Source organism: Heptranchias perlo, chromosome 15, assembly GCF_035084215.1.
Source record: "Heptranchias perlo isolate sHepPer1 chromosome 15, sHepPer1.hap1, whole genome shotgun sequence".
Taxonomy (NCBI): domain Eukaryota; kingdom Metazoa; phylum Chordata; class Chondrichthyes; order Hexanchiformes; family Hexanchidae; genus Heptranchias; species Heptranchias perlo.
This window is the reverse complement of record NC_090339.1, coordinates 51,655,004-51,680,823: the sequence shown is the minus strand read 5'-3', so window position 1 is coordinate 51,680,823 and position 25,820 is coordinate 51,655,004. Positions and strand designations below refer to the sequence as shown.

The window sequence follows — 25,820 nt, the reverse complement described above, 5'->3', positions numbered from 1 at the left end:
GTTGCTTGAAATAGCAGAATATTGAAGGGTATGGGGAGAGAGCAGAAGGATGGGATTACACAACATGGCCCATGTACAGCAAAAGACTGGCACAGGCTGCTGTAACTTTCTATTATTATATAGGAACCTAGGAATAGAACTAGCCCCATCGAGCTTCCTCCTCCATTTCTGTTGGTCCTGGCAGCTTCCTTGCCCTTTCTCCATATCCATAGGACAGTTACTAGGAAAGTAAGGTTATTATCTCCCTTCTAAACCTAGGCCACAAACACAAAATATATTCTGACAAAAACATGCTCTAACAGTCAATTGTTACCAAATATTGATTAAATCTTAAAGGAGAATTGAAAATAAAGTTTGACAAACTGCTTCTTTGTTTGTTCATAGAAAAACAATACAATTGCATAAAAATACATCATTGTTTTATTTGATGAGGCTTTGATTGTGAAAAAGTGACAGCTTTTCCGACTCTTTTCTCTTATTCCCGCCCCCCCCCCCAAAAAAAGTTGGCAAAACACCTTTTCATGAAGATAATGGGCACTAAATTGGGCCGTGCAGTGCCCGTTGTTTCAGTGCTACATGACCTCTCTGACATCCACGATGGGTCTTGGATGCGCAGGCATGACATGTGCCGGACGCCATCTTGGTATAGGAGTTAGAGCAGGCACAGATAACGAACGCTGGAATCATGTAAAGTAGGGAGAAAATGGCTTCAATCAGTGTGCAATGCTGATTTAAAGTGATAGACACCATTTTGGGACATAACACTCAACTCAACGCATCGTCTTAACCCTGACCATCTGAATGTGTCTTAGAGTGCCTGGAGGACCCCTCTCCCCCTCCCCACCAGTGCTATTTAAAGGGACCATGCAGGATTTACAGGTTAGTGTCTGGATTATTGCTTCTGGCTGCTGAAACATTTGTAGCTGTTTTTGGAGGTCTCCTAGACTTCAATACTAGGAAGCAGGACATAGCCTAACATTTAGAGCCAGGACAGGCAAGAGTGAAGTTAGGAAATGCTTCTACTTGCAAAGGGTGGGAGACGTTTGGAACGCTCTTCTGCAGACGGCAGTTGATGCTAGCTCACTTGTGAATGTTTAATTTGAGATTGATAGATTTCTGTAAACCAAGGGTATTAGGGGATATGGGGCTAAGACGGGTATATGGAGTTAGGTCATAGGTCCACCATGATCTCATTGAATGGTGGAACAGGCTCGAGGGGCTAAATGCCACTGCCACTTGCTGCCTCTTGATATGCACCACCTTCTCCTGCAAGAAAGCGGGACGTGTATCTGGGTGATGTGCCTGTCATGGTTGAATAGCTGCCAGTGTGTGTGGCCTGTGAGTTGTGGGTGGGCGGCTTGAAACAGTGGTAATGTGTAAGGGTGAGAGGAAGCATCTAGTTGGAAGAGTTGAGTATTGATGGAAAGAGTTTGTTGGTATGTGGGTAATGGGGGGTGTAGTGCGTGGTGCAGTTGGTAGGAGACGCCACTTGACAGTTGACCTCACTCACCTTGACCACTCGTGTCAAAGCATTGAACTTCTTCCTGCACTGCATCCATGTTCGTGATGCTGTGTGTCTGGTATTGACTTCATCCCCCCGCTGCCTCCCACTGCCTTTTGGATATATGTCTGGAGGGCCTCTTGCCCCCACCCCGCCCCACCCCACTGCGGATGTAGGATGTCCCTCCTTCCATCCACCTCTTGCAGCAAGGTCTCTCGTGCATCAGCAGAGAACCTTGATGAATGCACTCTCGCAGGCCTGGTACAAACACAGATCGACAGATTGGTGAGGTCTGGCGTGCAAATTGGAGGATGTGGGATTTAATAGTGCGCAACCTTTATTCAATGTTTTAACATAACTCATCAGTGTGTAAACATAGGGATGGAGCCTTCATCTGTGTTTTACGTGGGCGACATCTGATCTCCGTTCAGACTCCATGCAGACAGTAGACTGTTATTTTCAGCAAATAACAGGTACCAGCTACCTTTAGGGGATTTCTAAGAAACATCCTCCCTTTAAGAGATTGAGCTCCCCATGGTGGTGGAACGTGCAAATTGCATTGATTCCATGTGCAAGGCCCGGAATGGAACGCTGATTGCAGGGGAGTCCTCGGGTGGGCTGAAACTTGGGTCCTGCCTGCGCAGGGGTCAATGGGCGCGGGGTAATAGCTCATCATGCTATCCGCGCCCAAAAATGGCCCTTATCCAATTTTTTTTCCCCTAATGTCTTTTTAAATAGCTACAAAGTGATGAAGAGTGAGCGATATAGAAAAATTAGTTAAGAATAACTAAAATAAGTAATGGAAGGCTAACAAAAATATAAAGGTAGTTTGCAAAAGGGATTTCAATAAATATTTCACCTGGGTACAAAATACATGGAGTGTGAAAAATCAGGTTATTAATGAGGAACTTGAGCTAGGATATTATGGGAAATCAATAAATCTGGCTCTGGAATCAGGAGAACTGCTGCATTAATCCAAGAGTAATAATATTCCCTCACAATGTCTTTTAAAGGATAGGAATTATATTTATTTGGTGTATAAACTTTCCTATTCGAACACTGTTGTTTTAACATAACATTTTCTTTCTTTCTAAAAGGGAGCAATGTGTTGATTGTGACTGCTGAGTTTAAAATGAGAGTGGGAATGATTAAGGGTCGCTGAATGTACTGTGCTGTGTCTGCTTCTATATATGGTCTGCTTCAATGATGTACAGTGGTTTGCAGCCAAGCGTATGTACAGTGATGGGAAGTGGCAATTATAACGAAAATTTATCTTTGTGTTTTGGATACAAAAAATAAGGAGATTCAGGAAAATAAAATGATGAGAAGTTTCGTTACTCGGGTTTAGGTCAATTAACAGATACTAGCTGTCCTGTAAATTTACATTATGGTAAAATATTTGATATCTGTTTACAGGTTATAATGTGTGAACTGTTGGTGTTGTTTTACGTAGCACAGATATATTCCCTGCCTTGTGCCTCGGTGAATGCAACCACCAGAATCATCTTCAATTTTATCTGGAAATCTAAGATAAGGCTCAGTAAGCTTAAATCTCTGGATTAAGGAATAATGTGTGAAATGTCACCTTGGTCCTCATGGTGACTTTTATGTACAGCTGCATCAAGCTGTGTATTGAACCTCCAGGTATTCTGAGCTTCTTTCTACTTTGTTATTAAGAAGGATGAATTTGACTGTGTTACACAGCGCACTTCTTTTAGCTAGAATACACAAGGTCATACTTCCTTCATAAAAAGACCGCATACTGCATCTCTATAAGAAAGTGGTTGACATGGAATATCTTTGCAGCCCTCCAAAAGGTTCCCTCAGCAGATCGCCAAAGTACTTGGAGATCAGCATTTCTATCAAGTGTGCACTCTACATTACTTGGATGGTAGATAGATGCCTTACCAGATCATTTATGCAAAACCAAAAACTCTCCAAAACAGCATTTGCTTCTCAAAGTGTCTGCAATGGTGAAAAGACTATTTCCAACCTTCTTCTGGAATGTGAGCTTCCAAAGGACAAATCAATTCTTTTGCACTGAGGTTTGTCCCTAAAGCTCCAAGATTCAGGTATGTGTGGCTTATGGTCTGTTCCTGGGGCCACATATTGACACAAATGCTGACTGTTGCTGGTGAAAGATGTCCTTTGGTCTACCAGAAACATGGTTTCCTACCACAACATCTGCATGCTGCATGTAACTGTATGTTACAAACATGGATATTCCATGGTTGAAAATGACATGCTAAGTAGAGCAATAAAACTCGGGGCGAATTTTAACCCTCACCTGCCGTGGACTTGCCTCCCCCCATTTCCCGATCACGAGACCCCCGCGAAATGGCTCTGGCAGGCGATCTACCACCTACCTGGTGTTGGCCGGGAGCCTCCAGGCCATCTGATTTTCCGTTCCTTACTGCTCGGAATGGGTGGGATGTTGGCTGGCAGGATTTAAATGAGGGCCGGAGTTAAGATACTCCGGGCCACTTTTCTGTTGCAGAAAGAAAGACTTGAATTTATATAGAGCCTTTTACATCCTCAGGACATCCCAAAGCACTTCACAGCCAATAAAGTACCTTTGAAGTGTCATCACTATTGTAATGTAGGAAACGCGGCAACCAAATTATGCACAGCAAGATCCCTCAAACCGCAGTGATAATGACCATATAATCTGTTTTGAAGTGTTGGTTGAGGGATAAATATTGGCCAGGACACCGGGGAGAACTCCCCTCATCTTCTTCAAAATAGTGCCATGGGATCTTTTATGTCCACCTGAGAGGGCAGACAGGCCCTCAGTTTAACTTCTCATCCGAAAGACGGCACCTCCGACAGTGCAGCACTTCCTCAGTACTGCACTGAAGGTGCCCAGAATGAGTGGGAAGTTGGCTGGCAGGATTTAAATGAGGGCCGGAGTTAAGATACCCCAGGCCTCTTTTCTGGTGCAGCTGGAGAGTTTCTAACTCACACTGTTACCCACCCGCCCAAAACGAGCAAGGAGTTAAAATCGGACCTCAACTGATGCAGGTGCAGCAAGAGCAAAATGGGGACTGCCTCCTTCATAAAGCCTCTGGGGGGAATTTTAAACCCCCATGAGGGGCGGGACAGTGGCGGGGGGTAGATTAATATTTCAATAATTGGAAACTCGACCTTAACCCACCTCGAACACACCCACTTCTGGTTTTAACGGAGGCGGATTGGGGGGGTGGGCGACTAACCTGCTTTTGAGAGGCAGGTCAGTAATTTAAATATGTTAATGAGGCTGCCTGCCTCAGATTTTAGCAGCCTATTACATTTAACGGTTACGGGCAGGGTTTCCCATGTCTCAGGAAACCTGCAAGCTAAAGGGAGGTGAGAGCAGCCAGATCCAGCAGGTAGGTGCTTTTTGTGCTGTGGGCCAGGTGGAGCAGGAATGCTTCCCCCGACTCCCCAATCTAACCTGCTGTGATCGGCCTCCCTCCCCTCAATCCGCCGACCGCCCCGTGATCTGATGCACCCCTGTGATCTCTTCCCCCCATGAGCTCTTCCCCCCACCCCCGCAATCTCTTCCCCCTGCGAGCTCTTCCCCCCCACCCTCGCGATTTCTTCCTCCCCGCGATCGCTCCCTCCCTCCTCTCCGCTCGTTGGCTGCGGCCTTCTACCACAGGCCTTCCCGCCCGACAGCCAGCCAGCCTCTCAATCTGGCAGGCTGCCGCCGGCAAAGGGGGAAAAGAAATTCCAATGAGGTGATGCCGTTAAATTTAGCAGGACTTGCACGTTCCCCGCATTTCCAGGTTTTCTGGTCATTACGAGCTTCCCCCCTCCCCCACTCCCTCCCCAACTCCCCATAAATATCGGGGCCTCTGTGTTTAATAACCAAACATGTCTATCTGCTTTTCTGACTCATAACCTGTTCTAAGTGAACTGATTAATCTTGTTTCTGTTACAATATATGACTGCAAAACATTTCTTCAGTATCTACTTCATGAATGCCATATCACGGCATTCTTCAAATCTACTGCATGCTATAGTAACATACTTGAGTATCATAGTGCAATATTTACCGAAACAAATTTATTTAAATAAAAGAACTGCATATAGAATCATAGAATCATAGAAAATTTACGGCACAGAAGGAGGCCATTCGGTCCATCGTGTCCGCACCGGCCGATAATGAGCCACCCATCCTAATCCCACTTTCCAGCACTTGGTCCGTAGCCTTGTAGGTCACGGCACTTCAGGTGCATATCCAGGTACTTTTTTAAATGAGTTGAGGGTTTCTGCCTCTACCACCCTTTCAGGCAGTGAGTTCCAAACCCCTACCACCCTCTGGGGTGTTATGCCTGCTCGCCATGATCAATAAATGTAACTACAAATTCAAAAGATTGAGGTAATTTTTGTAGATGTGGGGAGATATTATCAATCTGGAGTAGTTTTAAACTTTGTAAAAACTTATTGGCCCGGAATTTGCTCTTAGAATAACAGCGAGGCTAATGGAGCTCACCGTTATTTCAGGGCAAATGGAAAAGCAACTTCCGGCGAGCGCACAGGCGCAGTCAAACGCGGAAATCCAGAAGTTGCTCTACCAGATGCCGCGTTCGTCCGAAAGCTGCGCAGGAAGGACAGCTCGCCGGCTGGATCCCCGTTGGAATGAATGGACCAGCACAAAGTTGCTGCACTGCTCAGCTAGAAACAAACTAATCTACACACAAAAAGGTACACTTAGCTTTTTAGGTCTAAGCTAACTTTTAACAGTGTGGTAAGTCTTAATGACTGCCAATCAATTCCTCTGGCACTGAAAATTAACTTTTGAAAACATGGAGTCTCATTCCTTCCGATTTTAATTGTCGTTGGACATTTAAAAACAAAAATTTAACATTTTGTTTTTACTTTTTCTTTCTGTCTCTTTTAACTCCGTCTTTTAATTCAATATTTCTTGCCCTCTCTTCATTTCGCTTTCTCTAACTGATTTTACATTGAATTTACTGTTGTAGCTTGCACTTCCTGGGTCTGACTCGGCATGGCCTGTAAAGGATGCTTCAATCCGACTAGTTGAGGGGACAGACAGTTCCTTGCCCCGCTCACACAGCTCACAGATGCCCGAGAGGGGACGCTGCACTTTTCTCGGCTCCCCATGCAGCAAGTTGGTGCCCAAAAAGGCCATGGATATTTTGTGGATAAGTTTAAATCTAACGAGCGGTGGGCTCCATTTGTTTGCCGCTCAGCACAAAATCTGGGCCATTATGAAGAAGTTAAAAACACAAAATTTCACTGAGTACCTAATTCAGCTGAAATATACTTCAGAATCTTTGAGAATGAGCAAGGTCCAGTTAATACTTTTCGGCACCCTTTGAAAATAGGGATTGAGTTTGTTGATTGAAGGTTGGTGCATCCAATCCTAAGCTTCAATAGAGACATGAATTATGTGATAATAATAAATGGCACAATGTTGTTTTTCGGTCTGAGAATGCCTTGTTGCTCTGTTCTGAATTCTTTTCACACCAACAACAATTTGCATTTATATATTGCCTTTAATATAGAAAAACATCCCAAGGCACTTCACAGAGACATATTCAAACAAAAATGGATGCTGCATCAAAGAAAGAGATATTAGGTACGGGGCCTAGACAGCTGATGGCACGGCCACCAATTGTGGGGAGAAGGAAGGGGAGGATGCACAAGAGGCCAGAGTTGGAGGAACGGAGAGTTCTGGGGGAGTTGTAGGCCTGGAGGAGTTTACAGAGATAGGGAGGGGGCGAAGCCATGAAGGGATTTAAAAACAAGGATGAGAATTTTAAATTGGAGGCACTGGGAGACGAGGAGCTAACGTATGCCAACAAGGGCAGGAGTGATGGGTGAGTGGGACTTAGTGCAGGATAGGATATGGGCAGCAGTATTTTGGATGAGATGAAGTTTACAGAGCATGATGGATGGGAAGGCAGCCAGGGGAGCATTGCATTAGTCGAGTCTGGAGGTGACAAAGGCATGAAATGGGGTTTCATCAAGAGATGGACTGAGGCAAGTGTGGTGGTGTGCAATGTTATGGAGATGGAAGTAGTTGTAATGGAAAGGACATGGGGTCAGAAGCTCAGGTAAGGGTCAAATAAGACACAGAGCTTGTGAACAGTCTGGTTCAACTTGAGACAGTGACCAGGGAGGGGTTGAGAAAGATGGTGGAGAGGTAGAGCTGGGTGTCATTAGCGTGGATGGAGAAGTAATCCCATGTCTTCTGATGATGTTGCCAAGGGGCAGTGTGTAGATGAAGAAGGGGTCAAGGGAATCCAGAGGTAACGGTGTGGGGCAGGAAGAGAAGACTTTTCTGGAGATACTCTAGCTACGATTAGATAGGTAAGAGGGGAATGAAGCAAGGGCAGTACCATTAAACTGGATAACATAGGAGAGGCTTTTGAGAAGGATGGTGTGGTCGATCGTGTCAAAGACTACAGAGAAGTGAAGGAGGATGAGGTGGGAAAATGCACGATTACAGTCGCGGAGGAGTTCAGTTGTGACTTTGGTTAGGGCCGTTTCAATGATGTGGCAGGGGTGGAAGCCTGATTGAACAGATTTAGACACGGAGTTATGGGAAACATGGGCATGGAATTGGGAGGTGACAACTCGTTTAAGGACTCACACCTCAATATCCTTTTAAAAGCAGAATATCCAAACTTTGTTTTGGCAATAATCTATAGAAGTTAAATAACTTGTTTTGACTTATTGTGAAATGCTTTTGAATTGAATCCCAGTACATGATTAATCTCATTCATAACCACTTCAAATTGAATACTTTCAATGAATGGTCAGGAAACATCCCAAATCCTTCTTTTCCTTTCCTAATGACAATTTCTTCATTGTGTACATATTTTATGTTCGAATATATATAACTATATATATATATATATCTGTATTAAAATCTATTTGCAGTCCTTTAATTGTTCCAGATGCTTTTGGATACTCCCTTATTTTAAAATTATCACCCTTGTTTTCAAATCCCTCCATGACCTCGCCCCTCCCTATTTCTGTGACCTCCTCCAGCCCTACAACCCTCCGAGATCTCTGCGCTCCTCCAATTCTGACCTCTTACGCATCCTTGATTTTAATCGCTCCACCCTAATGCAGCGGCTGTGCCTTCAGCTGCCTAGGCCCTAAGCTCTGGAATTCCCGCCCTAAACCTCTCTGCCTCCCCACCTCTTTCTCCTCCATTAAGGCACCCCTTAAAACCTACCTCTTTGGCCAAGCTTTTGGTCACCTGTCCTAATATCTCCTTATGTGGCTCGACGTCAAATTTTGATTGATAACACTCCAGCACCTTGGGACTTTTCACTACCTTAAAGGCGCTATATAAATGCAAGTTGTTGTTGTTGTATACTGGTCACTTGAACGTAGCTGATGTCATCAGCATATTTATTATCATGTGCACAAAGAATAAACCTCCCGTTTATCATTTATGAATAGAAGGTGACTATCTCGGCGACTTTCTGGGATGTGAATAGCCGGTGTTGAAAGCTCAGCCGCATCTCTCATCTCCACCCACCCCCCACCCCCCCAACCTTGTCTTGCATCTGTTGCCAAGCCGAATCTCACTTAAAAGGCGTGAGCCTTGAGAGAGAGAGAGAGAGCGAATGACAGATTGCAAGTGTGGATGTGTGGGGCTTGTGATGTTGAGTCGCTGTCTGTCAGTCTGGTGCATGTGTGTGTATGTGATCAACTGGCAGTGAATGGCTCTGTCAATTTCAGTCTCTCTGAATGGCTCTGTCAATTTCACCGAAGCCGGAGCAGAGCGCAGGCGCCAGGACCTGCCCCAAACATCTCAAGGTGTACTCATCGCGTTGAAGATGGCGACAATTTGAGGTTGGAAGGTTGAGGGGGGGGTGGTGGTGGTGGTGGGGAGGGAAAGAGAGAGAGAGAGAGAGAGAAGGGGGGAAAAAAAAAGGCAACAGGGGACAAGGCAAGAGAATGAGACCCAGGAAACGCACAAGGACACCGGCGGAGGAGAGCAGGAAAAAAACGATGATCGCGATTTATTCCTAAAGGATCGTGCGCCTCTCGCACTAATAGTGGGTGCGCGCTGGGGATTTATTTTATCAGGTAGCCTACAACACCGAAAAAGGGGGGTGGGAGGGAGAGTGGGGGGGGTGGGTGTTATCTATGGCTTTTTATTTATTTATTTATTTTTATTACAAAAATAAAAAAAAAACAATCTCCCTTTTTGTTTTGTCCAGATGGTGGATGCAATCTCCTGCAAAATGCAATGGATTATTTTTGACCAGACGATGGGGGGGGAATTGCACCCCTCTTTTGCAACTCTCCACACAGCCATGCTGCAAAAGTGACATTGGGAACTAAGGAGATATTGGAAAAGCCGCCTTTTTTCCCCACCTTTTTCCCCCTCCAAAATATGATCAGGGGTACTTGGATGTGTAATGCCGTCTTGAGAATCTGTTTTGCACCCACAGCAAACGAGAAACCCTGCGTCGATTCACAGAGGGCAGAGAAATGGCAAATGTCTTTAGCGTCTCTGCTTCTTTTCGCCGTCCTCTTGTCTGATTATTTTTGCTCGTGCGCTGGAACGAAATTGAGGAGCGGGGAAACAGCGGGGAGGATCTGGAGTGACCCCGCTGGGAGTCGTAACTTGGTCACATCACACGCGGGGGATCAAAGACAGAGGAGGGGTCCATGTGATCTTTCTCTAACCAATTTGACTGAACCTGTCGAAAATTTGGAGACAGCCTGTGAATTTCCCAAAGGGTTGGATTCCTCCTGTCTGTGGTCTTATTTCAGTCATTTTCGGCTCGCCTTCTGTCACTCTTACACCATTGCTGATCTTTTGCGGGAGTATGTCAACCCGAACGGGTTAAACTGCAGTTTGGATATGCGGAACAGTGATGATGGAGGGGCTATGTCTGTCTGCAGCAAATGCATCAGGGCTTACCAGGTGGAAGACCAACACGCTCAGGAAAAATATGAGGACTTCGAATCACTGCTACACAAGTACTTGGAATCGGGATATTCGGTCAAATCTTGCCCTAGCGACTGTATGGTAAGGTTAATATATTTCTGAGTTGTTCATTTTAAATCCATAATTAAACCTGTGATACGGAATGGTGGGGTCTGTGTATCAGTTGGAAAAAGGTAACAAGATTGGATTTTTTTTCTTGCTATGTTGATTTGTTTATACCTCAAAAAAAGAACAAATGAAGGAACCCTTTGGTGAAAGAATAATTGTGTAAGGTCGGAAACAGTCAAAGAGAAGACCAGGTGGAGGTTAGGTGACATCAAGCTTGGGTTTTAAAGAAAAAGTTTGAAGATTGTAGTTGGAAGGGAAGATATGGAGTTCCATGGGATTGAGGTCTTGGGAAAGAATGAGAGTAAGGAGGCTGTGTAACAGGTTATTATTTCAATACAGTGAGGATGTAGTGAGGGGGAGTGTGTAGAGTGGCATAGTTGGAACTTAGGAGGAAGGAGAGTGGCAAGTTCAGGAGAGCAATGACCACAGCATGGATACAACAGGGAGGCAAGAAAGGATGCAACAGAAAGGCTAGTGGTGAGAAAAGGATCATTTTTCAGATGACAAGCAATCTGCATGTAAGTCCTTTATTGAAGGTTTATGTTGATATAAGTTTTGTGTTATTCATCCCCTCATACTGCACATTAACAGGGTAATGAACATTTTACACTAATACTTTTGTCAGTTTTAATACAATGCTATGGTAATATGTTCAAAAAGGATGCATGATGCAGAGTCTTGGGATATGGTTTAGATGTCATGAGTGTGCAGGCCTGATCACTCACAAGCCTCGAAGTTGTCAGCCTCATGAGTGGGGTTCAGGTTGTACCCCGTGTTTCCCCATCAAGTATCCTGTCTCCACCACACAGTAATTAAAACGATGGAAAGTGTACATTTTAGTTTTAAATAAATGCACAGACTGTGGGCAGCTTCTGATCATGTTGCTATGAAACTTTTCCTTTTCACAGCGCCGTCTGTTCTGACTTGTGATGTTATCTGTGAGAAATATGAAGAGTGTTGCATGGAGATGTTATGATAGAGACGGGTTCTAGAATTCAGTGAAAGAACATATATTGGTTTTCATTAAAATACTCTTCCCACTTGAAACAAAAAATGTTTTCTTTAAAGGCAGAAAATGGTGGGAATATGTGATTTCCAGAAATCAGTTGATCTTTTTATCCGATAAATGATTTTTTTAATTAACCCCCATCCCATATGTCAAAAGACCCTTTATGTTACAAGATGTGAAGGCATGCAGCAAGACTTAAGTAGCCATAATGTCACCTGTAAAGGGAGGAGTTCCTACTGACATCTCAAGATATGAATGTTTCCACAAAACTTGAACAGGAATGATTGTGTTTCTTGTAGAAAGTAAGTTTCAAAATCTCTACATGTATGCTCATGGACCCATTACACTTCCAGGACTTGTCTGAGATTGATGAACAGCTTGAGTGTTCCTCTTGCAGGCTAGAAACACCATTGAGTCCTTTGTGCAACAGCCTTGAAATGCACTCTCAGCCATCTGTTATTCTGAAGGTGAAGTGCGCAACACAGTACTCAATTCGTATTATAGCACTTCCCATGTATTTGCTTATTGCTATGCTATCGTATTATTGTGCATTAAGATGGGTTATATAATTAAACAAACCTTCATTGAAAGGATTTGGGACTCTCTCACTTTTAACATATCCCTGTCATCTTCCAAAATCATCAGGTTGTGTATTTGGATTCTTGACTATGAAAATAAGATAGCAGACAATTTAATGAAAGATGTGACCCTGAACTTTTTGACATCTTACCGGCTAAGCAGGTGTTGATTTTATATCCTGCACAGTACAGGATCACAGAGTTAGAAAGCAGTTGATCACTGGAAGTCAGTTTTGTAGGTCAAATGGCGATATGTTATGTAAATGGACAGTTGGGAATTAACCTTGATGAGTAAAATCTCATGTAAATAACCTGTTTGTGCCAATAACACTATTCGATAAAGCGGCCCGACATCAGAAAGATCAGCATTTGAAGCATGTTGAATTGAAACGTGCTCTGTGATTAGGTGGCAGATTTGGTTTGCTGGTAGATTCTTTTTCTCCCTATTTTCGGATTCATTTGGTGTCATTCAGCACTTTTCACGGAAGAAAAAGTAGACCAAAAATGAAGCGGGAACTACTGGAAACTTATTACTATCACTGCATTGATAAAGTTTGGGGTGGTGGTTGGAGGGGCGCACAATAGCGCAGCACGTTGGAGTGCCAACACTTAGCCTCACGAGGGTCAATCCTCCAGCTTTGCTCATTTCTCCATCTGAGTTGCACTGACTAGGAGATATGAAACGGAGGTTTGCAGCTTCTCCCATGAGGAGGGAAAATTGGACTGGGATATGCCGCCCGGATATTAACTCGTGCTTCCCAAAGGAGGTATTGATGTATCGCTGCGAACAGGTCATCTGCAGATGAAGCAGATTGAAAGATGCAAAGTTAATAAATAAATCCCATAAAAATTACATTCAAAACAGGAATAAAACATTACAATTTCCACACACACGTGCAACGAGTTGCTGATGCCCAATTGTGCCTCCAGTAGTAGGCTTTGAGCAGGGGCCTTTCCACATGCATAGTAACAAAATCAGGTCGTCAGTGAGCCCAGGCTGCTCCTGTGCATTTTCCAGCAGTTAGTTGCAGAGCAGTATTGGTGGAGATCTCAAACAACTAGCCCATCTTCCTGGATGGGGAACATGTGTGACGAAGAAAGGTTCAAGAAGGGGAAAATAAGAAATTTGAACATGTTGGAGCCCCAAAGTGTGAACACACGTTTGATTTTCTCCACAATATTGAATTCCCAATCTCAGCCACATTGCTGTTATGGAGACATGAGTGGAGTTCAGTTACTTCCTCATGGAAGGGAGGGAAAATCAGATAGAGAATCATACTTGGGTCACTTGCTCACATGTCCCAGCAGACAATTCAGAATGACACTGGCAGATGCGTGGGCTAGGTTGCCAGCACACATTTCGTGTGTACCCGGGGGAGATGAGATAAAAGGAAGGGTATTATTGCCCTCAAGGATGTACAGCCTTGAGCAACCAAGATTATTCCAGATATCAGGAATCTTAAGTTATGAATAAAAGTTTAAGCAAGTTCGGCTTGTTCCCTTTGGAAAAAGAGAGACAATGAGGGGACTTCATAGTTTTCAACTTTATGAAGGGGATTGACAACATTGGTCCAGATACATTTTTCAGCATGGCAGAGTTCAAATGTCAGAAGATAGAAGTTAAAAGTAGGGAAGTTAGGAGAGACAAAGGAAAGCAAGTGAACAGTATGAATGGGTTCAAGAGCCAACTAAATAGTTTATGGAGTGAGATGGGATTGATGGATATGATGAGAAATAAGATAGTTGGGGCTTATCTTTTAAAGAAGCTATCAGAAAAAAACAGCTAATTGAGTCTTGAACCCAACTTTGCTGGTTGTTTATCCCACAGATCAATTGCCCTTTGGTGAAAAAAGTCCTGCCTGACTTTGCTTCATTGCTATTTACTCCCTTATTTTAACTTATGACCCCAATATTTGAACCTTTTGCCAACATGAAGAATTTGTCTGGATCATTTTTGCCTATTCCTTTCAAAGTATTGAAAGGTTCAATCGATGCATGATGAAGTTTTTGACCCTTAAATAACTGTAAAAATAATTTCATAGCTCTTTGGGAACAGCTTGGAGGGGCATGGATGTGTTGCGTTTTGTGCATTTGCATGTAGCTATCAGTCTTAATCCCCCACTGCATCCCAGACTTTACAACGCCTTTCTGATTGAACCTACTCCAGTTGCTTCCGAGTCTAGAGGTGGCAGCGAAGTCTTGACTTGGGAGGCAGAAAATCTGGGGCAGGAGATAGCACCAGTGATGAAGTCCATGCATGTGAAGCAGCAACAGGAGCCAGGACCAGCTGTAAGGCTTGGTGCCACGGAGAGTGACAGGGAGCAGTGCTCGGAACTGAAGGCCGTAGCAGCAATGGGGCCTGGAGCCAATGAGCAGAGCCAGGCTAGTTTTAGACAAGGCAGGACTGGGGAACTAACATGGTGGATGTCTGCATAGAAAATGTTTTTTTTTGATAGAGTGTCATTGGTTCAGTCACAAAAATTATCAATCAGAAATGACACTATTTACATGATTCTGGAATCAGATTGATTGCTAGCTTTGGGATATGATTGGCTGAAGGGACGGATTGAAAGGACCATGGTTTCTGGGATCTGATCAGTGCAAGTTCAGGAATGAGTTTAATTGAAGGGAGACTACAATTATACATTCTTGCAGACACAAAACTACAACAATATAGATGGAAAGTGAGTAGATCCCAGGAATGAGTTACAGGCTGGAACCTAATGAAGGCATTTAGATAGTTTATAAATAGAATAATGGATACTTGAAAACGACTGGAGACACTAATCTAATTAAGAGGTTCAGATGATGTCTAAGCCTCACTGGTTGATAACTACGAAAATGATGTTACTGCATTGATATCACCCCACAGGCTTATTTTGTGTATTTTTGTAGTAATTGTCATTAATTTCTGGAGTGTTTTCATTCAGTTTCAGGTCCACTGTTCACTATCCATGTGGATACGAACCAGTACATCTAGGTCACCAGAACAGCTCTTGCGAGTTTAGCAAGAAATAGTTTTCAGTTAATTGACAGGAAATTGCATTGCCGATTATTGCATTATTATTCAAATATATTGCAATTAAGGGTCATCATGGTTTTCACTGGCTGATGTAATTTAAGAGGTGCACTGGCCAATTATATTTATATTCAGATCTGTATTGATTATTAGAAATTATAAATAATATTTGGTACATGACATCACTTAGTTGACTGAATGCCACATTTGCAAATTTCCAGCCCCTTGGCAAAAATACCCATTTTTATAGTGAAAGAATAAAATGACAGTTTTTATTCAAAAGCACCTTTGAAATAGTGCTGAAAATATTTTAATTTATGTTTTATCCTTAACACAATTATCCAATAAAATTCCATTGAGAACAAAATTGAAAGTTAATATTTCACTACCGTGTAAACATGGTACCACTCCCATTTCCTGGATAAATGTGCATCTTTGCGATGCCCTGATCTCAGGCACATTATATTTCATCCAAAACTCTGCTGCCTGTATCCTAACTCACACCAAGTCCCACTCACCCATTACCCCTGTGCTCACTGACCTACATTGACTCCTGGTCTGGCAACGCCTCGATCTTAAAATTCTCATCTTTGTTTTCAAATCCCTCCATGGCCTTGCCCCACCCTATCTCTGTAACCTCCTCCAGCCCTACAACCCTCAGAGATCTCTGCACTCCTCCAATTCTGGCCTCTTGTGCATCCCCGATTTTTGTTGCTCCAACATTGGCAGCCGTGCCTTTAGCTGCCTAGGCCCTAAGCTCCGGAATTCCCACCCTAAACCTCTCCACTTCTCTGCCTCTCTCTCCTCCTTTAAGTCGTTCCTTAAAACCTACCTCTTTGACCAAACTGGTCAACTGCCGTAATATCTACATGGCTCGGTGTCAAATGTTGTCTGATAATGCTCCTGTGAAGCACCTTGGGACGTATTTACTATGTTATAGACACTATATAAACACAAGTTGTTGTTGTGGTCATTAATATATTGCAGATACTATACATTGAGGTTTTGTTTTCTTATTGTAATGATCTAAGCAATTAACTATGAACAAGATATGAATAACCTGAATAGTTTTGTACACAGCACTGAATGCACTCTTTATTGTCCATGTATCCTGGCCAATATTTAACCCTCAAGTAAGCAATTTGGGACATCCTGAGAAGGTGAAAGGTGCTCTTTAAATGCAAGTTCTTTCTTTCTTTTGTGTGCGCTTTTACACTGTATCCTATACTACCCATATACAGTACAGTACATACCCAAAACTGCCCGTTTACAATACTATACAATGCCCAATACAGGCGTGTGCAGTACTGTACAATGTCCAATACAGGCCGTGTGCAGTACTGTATAATGTCCAATACTGGATGTGTGCAGTACTGTACAATGTCCAATACTGACTATGTGCAGTTTTTTTTTTATTCGTTCACGGGATGTGGGCGTCGCTGGCAAGGCCGGCATTTATTGCCCATCCCTAATTGCCCTCGAGAAGGTGGTGGTGAGCCGCCTTCTTGAACCGCTGCAGTCCGTGTGGTGACGGTTCTCCTGTGGATGGTGCACACTGCAGCCACAGTGCACTGATGGTGAAGGGAGTGAATGTTTAGGGTGGTGGATGGGGTGCCAATCAAGCGGGCTGCTTTATCTTGGATGGTGTCGAGCTTCTTGAGTGTTGTTGGAGCTGCACTCATCCAGGCAAGTGGAAAGTATTCCATCACACTCCTGACTTGTGCCTTGTAGATGGTGGAAAGGCTTTGGGGAGTCAGGAGGTGAGTCACTCGCCGCAGAATACCCAGCCTCTGACCTGCTCTCGTAGCCACGGTATTTATATGGCTGGTCCAGTTAAGTTTCTGGTCAATGGTGACCCCCAGGATGTTGATGGTGGGGGATTCGGCGATGGTAATGCCGTTGAATGTCAAGGGGAGGTGGTTAGACTCTCTCTTGTTGGAGATGGTCATTGCCTGGCACTTATCTGGCGCGAATGTTACTTGCCACTTATGAGCCCAAGCCTGGATGTTGTCCAGGTCTTGCTGCATGCAGGCTCGGACTGCTTCATTATCTGAGGGGTTGCGAATGGAACTGAACACTGTGCAGTCATCAGCGAACATCCCCATTTCTGACCTTATGATGGAGGGAAGGTCATTGATGAAGCAGCTGAAGATGGTTGGGCCTAGGACACTGCCCTGAGGAACTCCTGCAGCAATGTCCTGGGGCTGAGATGATTGGCCTCCAACAACCACGACCATCTTCCTTTGTGCTAGGTATGACTCCAGCCACTGGAGAGTTTTCCCCCTGATTCCCATTGACTTCAATTTTACTAGGGCTCCTTGGTGCCACACTCGGTCAAATGCTGCCTTGATGTCAAGGGCAGTCACTCTCACCTCACCTCTGGAATTCAGCTCTTTTGTCCATGTTTGGACCAAGGCTGTAATGAGGTCTGGAGCCGAGTGGTCCTGGCGGAACCCAAACTGAGCATCGGTGAGCAGGTTATTGGTGAGTAAGTGCCGCTTGATAGCACTGTCGACGACACCTTCCATCACTTTGCTGATGATTGAGAGTAGACTGATGGGGCGGTAATTGGCCGGATTGGATTTGTCCTGCTTTTTGTCGACAGGACATACCTGGGCAATTTTCCACATTGTCGGGTGGATGCCAGTGTTGTAGCTGTACTGGAACAGCTTGGCTAGAGGCGCAGCTAGTTCTGGAGCACAAGTCTTCAGCACTACAGCTGGGATGTTGTCGGGGCCCATAGCCTTTGCTGTATCCAGTGCACTCAGCCGTTTCTTGATATCACGTGGAGTGAATCGAATTGGCCGAAGACTGGCTTCCGTGATGGTGGGGATATCGGGAGGAGGCTGAGATGGATTATCCACTCGGCACTTCTGGCTGAAGATGGTTGCAAACGCTTCAGCCTTGTCTTTTGCACTCACGTGCTGGACTCCGCCATCATTGAGAATGGGGATGTTTGCAGAGCCTCCTCCTCCCGTTAGTTGTTTAATTGTCCACCACCATTCACGACTGGATGTGGCAGGACTGCAGAGCTTTGATCTGATCAGTTGGTTGTGGAATCGCTTAGCTCTGTCTATAGCATGTTGCTTCCGCTGTTTAGCATGCTTGTAGTCCTGAGTTGTAGCTTCACCAGGTTGGCAGCTCATTTTTGGGTACGCCTGGTGCTGCTCCTGGCATGCTCTTCTACACTCCTCATTACACTCCACAGTAGTGTACAGTGTCCATTACTGGCTATGTGCAGTACTGTGCAACGTCCAATACTGGCTATGTGCAGTACTGTACAACGTCCAATACTGACTATGTGCAGTAGTGTACAGTGTCCATTACTGGCTATGTGCAGTACTGTACAACGTCCAATACCGGCTATGTGTAGTACTGTACAACATCCAATACTGACTATTTGCAATACTGTACAATGTCCAATATTGGTTATGTGTAATACAGTACAGTGCCCAATATTTGCCATGCGCAGTACTGTACAATGCCCAATACTAGCTGTGCACAGAACTGTACCATGCTTATACTGTATGGCATTATGAAAAGATAAATTGTTAATTATTTGATGTCCTGTCAATTAAAATTCAAAATCAATTACATTTTAATTAATTGGTGGTTTGCTACAACATTGTGATTTAAAATGGGCCGTATCAGGTCATGCATAACATTCTTGTGCATTTGTAGTACAGTTTGTCCTGTCCTGCAACCCTAGCGTACTATTTGATTCTTGCACAATTCTATATATGTGAGATGTAACATTGTCTTTTAGAGTGGGTTCAATAGAATTGCTCTGTCTTTTCAGAGATTCTGTGTGATGCTGACTCTTATGGGCCACAATTTTAAAAAGGGGGCAACTTCACTCATGAGATAAAAGGGGTGCTTTTTCACACCTATTTAATATTCCCCCAATCCATTAGTGTCCAAGTCACAAATTTTCCTCAGCTAAAGAGGATGGGCACGCGGGCAACTTACTGCTGGGCTTCTGACAGTATTCTCTATTGTGCCACTAAGAAGTGTACTACAGTGGCCCCAAGGAGTGATTTTTCCATCTCTTACTGTGAAGGAGTGTGTGACCTCCACTCTGCTCTTCCCAAGAATGGCGGGAAATCATGCTGTGGGGAACTGCAAAGTCACCTCCTACCATATCATGGCGCAGCACATTGGAGCTCTCATCTACTGAAGGCTTGTTTGTTTGCAAGCTTAAGACGATTAGGCTTTAAGGGGCAACTTGAAACAGTCTCGGAGGAGAATGTCAGCGTTTGTGTTGCTATAAAAAACAAATGACTGAGGAAACCCTTTGCAAGCAATAACATTTACATTTTTTTTAAAAGGGCATTGACACTGCTTTTAGAGACATTTCAGGTAGGCTGACTGAAAACACAGCCTAACATGGACACATTAGCAAAGCTGTCAACACTGGACAAATCCTAGGTGTCAAATAGCATGGTGGTTGTCTGCATTGAAAATGTTTTTTTGATAGAGTGCCATTGGTTCAGTCACAAAAATTACCTATCAAAAATGACACTATTTACATGATTCTGGAATCAGATTGATTGCTGGCACTTCAAAAGGCATTCGATGAGGTGCCATACAAGAGCTTGTTACACAAGACTGGGGCTCATTGGATTAGGGGGTAATATATTAGCATGGATTGAGGGTTGGTTAACGGACAGAAAACATGGACAAGGAATAAACGGGTCATTTTTGGGTTGGCAGGTTATAACTAGTGGGGTGCCGCAAGGATCGGTGCTTGGGCCTCAGCTATTTACAATCTATATTAATGACTTAGATGAAAGGACCGAGTGTAATGTATCTAAGTTTGCTGACGATACAAAGCTAGGTGGGAAAGTAAGCTGTGAGGAGGACACAAAGAGATTGCAAAGGGATATAGATAGGTTAAGTGAGCGGGCATGAGGTGGCAAATGGAGTATAATGAGGTGGAAATATGAAATTATCCACTTTGGTAGAAAAAAAAGAAAAACAGAACATTCTTTAAAGAGTGAAAAAGTATTAAGTGTTGGTGTTCAGAGGTATTTGGGTGTCCTTGTCCACGAAACACAGAAAGTTAACGTGCAGGTACAGCAAGCAATTAGGAAGGCAAATGGTATGTTGGCCTTTTTTGCAAGGGGGTTGGAGTATAAGAGTAAGGAAGTCTTGCTGCAATTGTACAGGGTTTTGTGAGACCACACCTGGAGTACTGTGTACAGTTTTGGTCTCCTTTTCTAAAGAAGGATATGCTTGCCTTAAAGGCAGTACAACAAAGGTTCACTGGATTGATTCCTGGGATGAGAGGGTTTTCCTATGAGGGAAGATTGAGTAGAATGGGCCTATACTCTCTGGAGTTTAGAAGAATGAAAGGTGATTTCATTGAAACGTATAAGATTCTGAGAGGGCTTGACTGGGTAGATGCTGAGAGGCTGTTTCCCCTGAATAGAGAGTCTAGAACTAGGGTACATAGTCTCAGGATAATGGGTCGGAAATTTAGGACTGAGATGAGGAGGAATTTCTTCACTCAGATGGTTGTGAATCTTTGTAATTCTCTACCTGTGGATGCTCAGTCGTTGAGTATATTTAAGACTGAGATAAATAGATTTTTGGACTCTAGGGGAATCAAGGGATATGGGGATTGGGCGGGAAAGTGGAGTTGAGGTAGAAGATCAGTCATGATCTTCTTGAATGGCGGAGCAGGCTCAAGGGGCCGTATGGCCTACTCCTGCTCCTATTTCTTATGTTCTTTTGTTGTTTGGGATATGATTGGCTGAAGGGACTGATTAAAAGGACCATGGTTTCTGGGATCTGATCAGTGCAAGTTCTGGAATGAGTTTAATTGAAAGGAGACTACAATTATACATTCTTACAGACACAAAACTATAATATTATAGATGGAAAGTGAGTAGATCCCAGGGATGAGTTACAGGCTGGAGCCTAATGAAGGCATTTAGATAGTTTATAAATAGAATAATGGATACTTGGGAATGATTGGAAACACTAATCTAATTAAGAGGTTCAGATGATGTCTAAGCCTGACTGGTTGATAACTACGAAAATGATGTTACTGTCTTGATATCACCCCACAGTTTTTATTTTGTGTATTTTTGTAGTAATTGTCATTAATTTTTGGAGTGTTTTCATTCAGTTTCAGGTCCACTGTTCACTATCCCTGTGGATACGAACCAGTACATCTGGGTAACCAGACAAATCCTAGGTGTCAACTTTTCAGTTGCAAGCCATATATTTAAAGTGTCAAATACATAAATATGAACCAGCATGATATGGGCTGCAGGGGTGGCCAGCTTGTATTCATGAATTTTGCTCCTTTCCTCTTTCTTAATCTTTTCTTCACATCTTTCTTTCTGTTTGTCTGTATCCCTTTTTTGTGTTTCTCTTTCTATTCTTACAGCCCAGCTGGCTATGATCTTGCAGGTATTTTCTCTCAGAGGTCAAGAGATTCCTGCGGATGCCAAGCTATTCCAGCATTCACAGTGGCAAAAAAAAGCCCTCTATTAAAACAATAGGGCCTGTAGAAACTCTATAAAGAAAAAGTAACGTTAATAAAATTACTTAGGCCTTCTCATTGGGAGGGGAGAGAAGATTGTGGATTTGGACGTCTTCCCTAAAATGGGCAGCTCAGATTTATTAGTGTCTATCTTATCGTGTCTGTCAGTGTCTTCCAGCACAGACAAGATCCTCCAATAGACCTCCATCTGTGCTGTAAACCTCTGTGGCTATCTTGCTAAATTATAATTGCTGCTGTTAATAGGCTAGGTTCACACCATCCCTCACCTTGTCTCCCTGGACCTGGAACAAGTGTTTGCTTGTCTACTGTCTCATGAACCCCTTTTGGGAGGAGGTGGTCACCTGAAGTCGATAGCACTGATGAGCACAGTGCAGACTCCTTTCAACATTGCAGTGGTGCTGCTATGTACTCCCTCAGGGGAAGAAAACAGGTGAGCCGAGATAATGGTGCGCTTTGAGAGCCTGTGTTCCCAATACATCCCCAGTTACATGTTACTGAAGGAGTGGTGGCTGAGTCAAGCATTGCACAAGAGCACTGGATTTTCCTCCAAATGGCTATTCTGGCTTCTAAACTTGTGAAGTGTTTGAAGATTAATATAAAACGCTTACTTTGCTATTTTTAGTATACAGCGCATCCAGTCAGTGTCCAAATACATAACTAACGAAAAATCATCAACCCCACATAAAGTAAATCAATTTAAAAACTCTGTATCATACAGTACTCAATACAAAGAATACACCAAGAGGAACACAACCCCTCCCTTCCCGATCACATCTGTGAAGGGTTGTGTTTCCCTTGTTATATTCTTTGTATTCAGTACTGTATGAAACAGAGCTTTTAAATTGATTTACTTAGTGGGGGGTTGATGATTTTTAGTTAGTTATGTATTTGGACACTGACTGGAGTATATCTGTTTGACTGGCAGATGTCCTGATACTGAGAGGATATACTTATCAGGAAAAGCTGAACGGGCTAGGGCTCTTTCCTCCAGAAAAGGGGAGGCTGAGGGGTGACCGGATAGAAGTCTTTAAGATAATGAAAGGGTTTGATAGGGTAGATGTAGATGCAGAGAAAATGTTTCCACTTGTGGGGGTGTTCAAAAACAGAGGTCATAAATATAAAATGGTCACTAATAAATCCAATAGGGAATTCAGGAGAAACTTCTTTTCCCAAAGAGTGGTAAGAATGTGGAACATGCTACCACAAGGAGTAGTTGAGGCAAATAGCGTGGATATATTTAAGGAGAAACTAGATAAACACATGATTGAGAAAGGAATAGAGGATATGCTGATAGGGTTAGATGAAGTAGGGAGGGAGGAGGCTCGTGTGGAGCATAAATGCCGGCATAGACCAGTTTGGCTGAATGGCCTGTTTCTATGCTGTAGTTTCGATGTAACTCGATGCATTTACAAACCTAAATTATCTGCAATATTTCTATGTCAGTTTTCATCACTCTCAGAATAAGATTAAAGATGTAAATGTGTATTGCATTGTCAATCTTTATCTTTTCCACACACATTTCATCCTTACTCACCCCTCACCATCTGCCATATCACTGGTCAACCACACGCCCTCAATCCCACTTGTTTGAAACTCAGAATTTACAGCCTCTCTTTCGCTTATTGTTGGTCAGGACACCGGAAGAGCTCTCCTGCTCTTTTTCGAATAGCACCATGGGATCTTTTCCATCCATCTGAGAGGGCAGAAGGATATCTCGGTTTAACGTCTCATCCAAAAGATGGCACCTCCGACAGTATAGCGCTCCCTCAGTACTGCTCAGAAGTGCCAGCCTAGATTATGTGCTTAAGTCTCTGGAGTGGGGCTTAAACCCACAACCTTCTGACTCAGAGGCAAGAGTGCTACCACTGAGCCACAGCTAACACTGTGTTTGTATCCACTCTGTATATATTTTTTCACGATATGTTTCTTTCTCTCTGTATCTAATCTCTCTCAAACTCTGTATTTCCCACTTGTCAATAATACAAAAATAGATGATATGGATGTAAGCAGGCTACTTAATTTGGACTGTGTGTACAGAAGTAGAGAACACATATATTTATTAACATGTTTTAGTCAGGAGTACGGATAAGTACATCTTTTTTCCCCACAGAATAGTGGCTATGTGGAATTGATTCCCATCAAAAGCAATTCATGCTGGTTAAGTATTTGGAATGGGAATGAGACTGCAAGTTATAGGGATAAGTATGGATCAAGATTATCAAATACTCCATGGAACACAATGGTTGCTGTCCTGCTGCAGCCATGGAAATGTCATCTGTGGAAAACAACAGGCCAGGTTGGAATATTAGAAGTGTAAGTGCAAATAGATACTGTGGAATTTTGCTTCACTGTCTTTTAGGAGGCAGGAAAAAAAATTGCAGAGATTTCTCACAGGAGGTCAATAGAATAGTTGGAGTCTAGGATAGGATGTATTTTGCTTGGTGTATTGAACGAGTGAGATTTATGGGGCAAATCACCTTTTCCCATCCCATGCTTTCTTACGCAGATTTAGGGACCAATAATCATTTATGTATTTATATTTATATTTATATATATATATATATATATCTATCAAACATAAATATACCTGAACCAACAATGCAACCTCATGCTAACCTCGGGAAGAGCACTCCTCCTGCACTGCTATGTCACTTCCTATACCAGTCACCCTTATGGTTTCTCTGAGCGACGTTAACAATTTAATGCCAAATTGATAGCAAAAGTTCGGATAAGGTTATTCAACATGGGAGTGAAGTTTAAGTTTAGATTATACGGTAAATTTTGTGAGGGCCTGTGCCTACACCTCATATTCTACCATCTCAGGTCAGAAAATCAGGCATCCGACTTCATGCGCCCGATTTGCGGGGTGTCCGATTTTCCATTCAGCGATTGGGACCATTTCAAAATATGCTGTGATGCTGGCATGTCCATGGATCCTTTATATTTTGTATAAAACTGGAAATTATCACAGCATGAATCTTTCGTACAATTGCATCCTTCTAAGCCACCCCGGGGGACATCTGCCTCATCTGGCATTCTACAGTGTGCACATGTATCGGGGAATTGACAGCTGCTATGTTTGCAAGTGGCAACACCTTCATCGCTTTTCCTGCAGAAAGGAGACATCAAATGAGCAGGACGAACAGCTTTCACCGGAGAGCAGGATTCCATCAAATTCAAAGAGTCGCATGTGGCACCCATGTGGAATCAGGGCTTTTCGTATCAACCTCTTGGCCTTCAGGAAAAGAACGGATTTGTGCTCAATTAATGCTCAGTTGGTATCTACCCACAGAAACTTCATCTTGCACGTCAATTATCTGGGAGGGAGCCATGATGCTTCATCGTGCAGAAGTCCACAGTGCCCACGTTATTTGTAGGGTGGATGGCTCTTAAGGGAAAAAAGCTATCCTCTGTGTCCATGGCTGCAAACCCCATGGATAAAACACCTAACAGCAGAGCCTCACTTCATCCTGGACACCTCAGCATCTATTTGTTGCTCCTTGGCTACTACCTTCACCTTCTAGAAAGTATGCCATGCAATTTAAGCACAATGAAACAGTGTGAAAAAGTGCACAATGGGTCTCAGAGGGCGAGGTAGTCACCAGCTTAGGTTTGTGCCATGGTTAATTAGCCTCATAAGGAACATGCACACTCTCCAGCCATCGCGCCTTGCTCCTGATACCAGCACATTTTGTTTTCCTCATTTGCTATCTGGAACAAAGGAGTTGGTTGGCTCCATTAACTCAGTTGGCAACCTCCCTCCATCCAGCTGGCATCAGTGCTTTTGCTGGAGGGTGGTCTTCAACCCCAAATAAAGCCAGCCTTCTATGATGCACCTCCTGCAGCGGGACCTCCAACTCCAAGCATCAAATGGAGCAATGTTACCTACTGTGCCACTGTGAACAATTAGTTCACTTTTCTGTCACCAACTGTTTCCTCTTTTGTGGCAAGTGGCAGTCCTTTAGGAGCTCCTGCCTTGCTTGGTTTTGCTCTCCCCAGCCACGCTCTCTGAACAAGCTTTGTCTGTGCCTGTAGGCTATGTGGGAAAGGGTTTATATGACAAAATCCGGCATATCCTGCCCCCGTTGCTATGGGTACAGGTGTGCACCTGTGCGTCGGGTCAGCACAACCTCAGTTTTGCCCGTTGTGCAAAATCGAGGCT

The 25,820-nt window shown here is 43.5% G+C and overlaps 1 protein-coding gene across 1 annotated transcript in view; it reads left to right on the top strand.

Annotated features, from left to right (window-relative positions):
• Positions 1–9,869: 9,869 nt before the first annotated feature.
• Positions 9,870–25,820, top strand: part of nalf2 (NALCN channel auxiliary factor 2) — a 279,238-nt gene continuing 263,287 nt past the window's right edge. The window contains exon 1 of the mRNA XM_067996692.1: positions 9,870–10,511. Within this exon, the coding sequence (XP_067852793.1) occupies positions 9,870–10,511 (642 nt within the window). The remainder of the gene's footprint in view (positions 10,512–25,820) is intronic.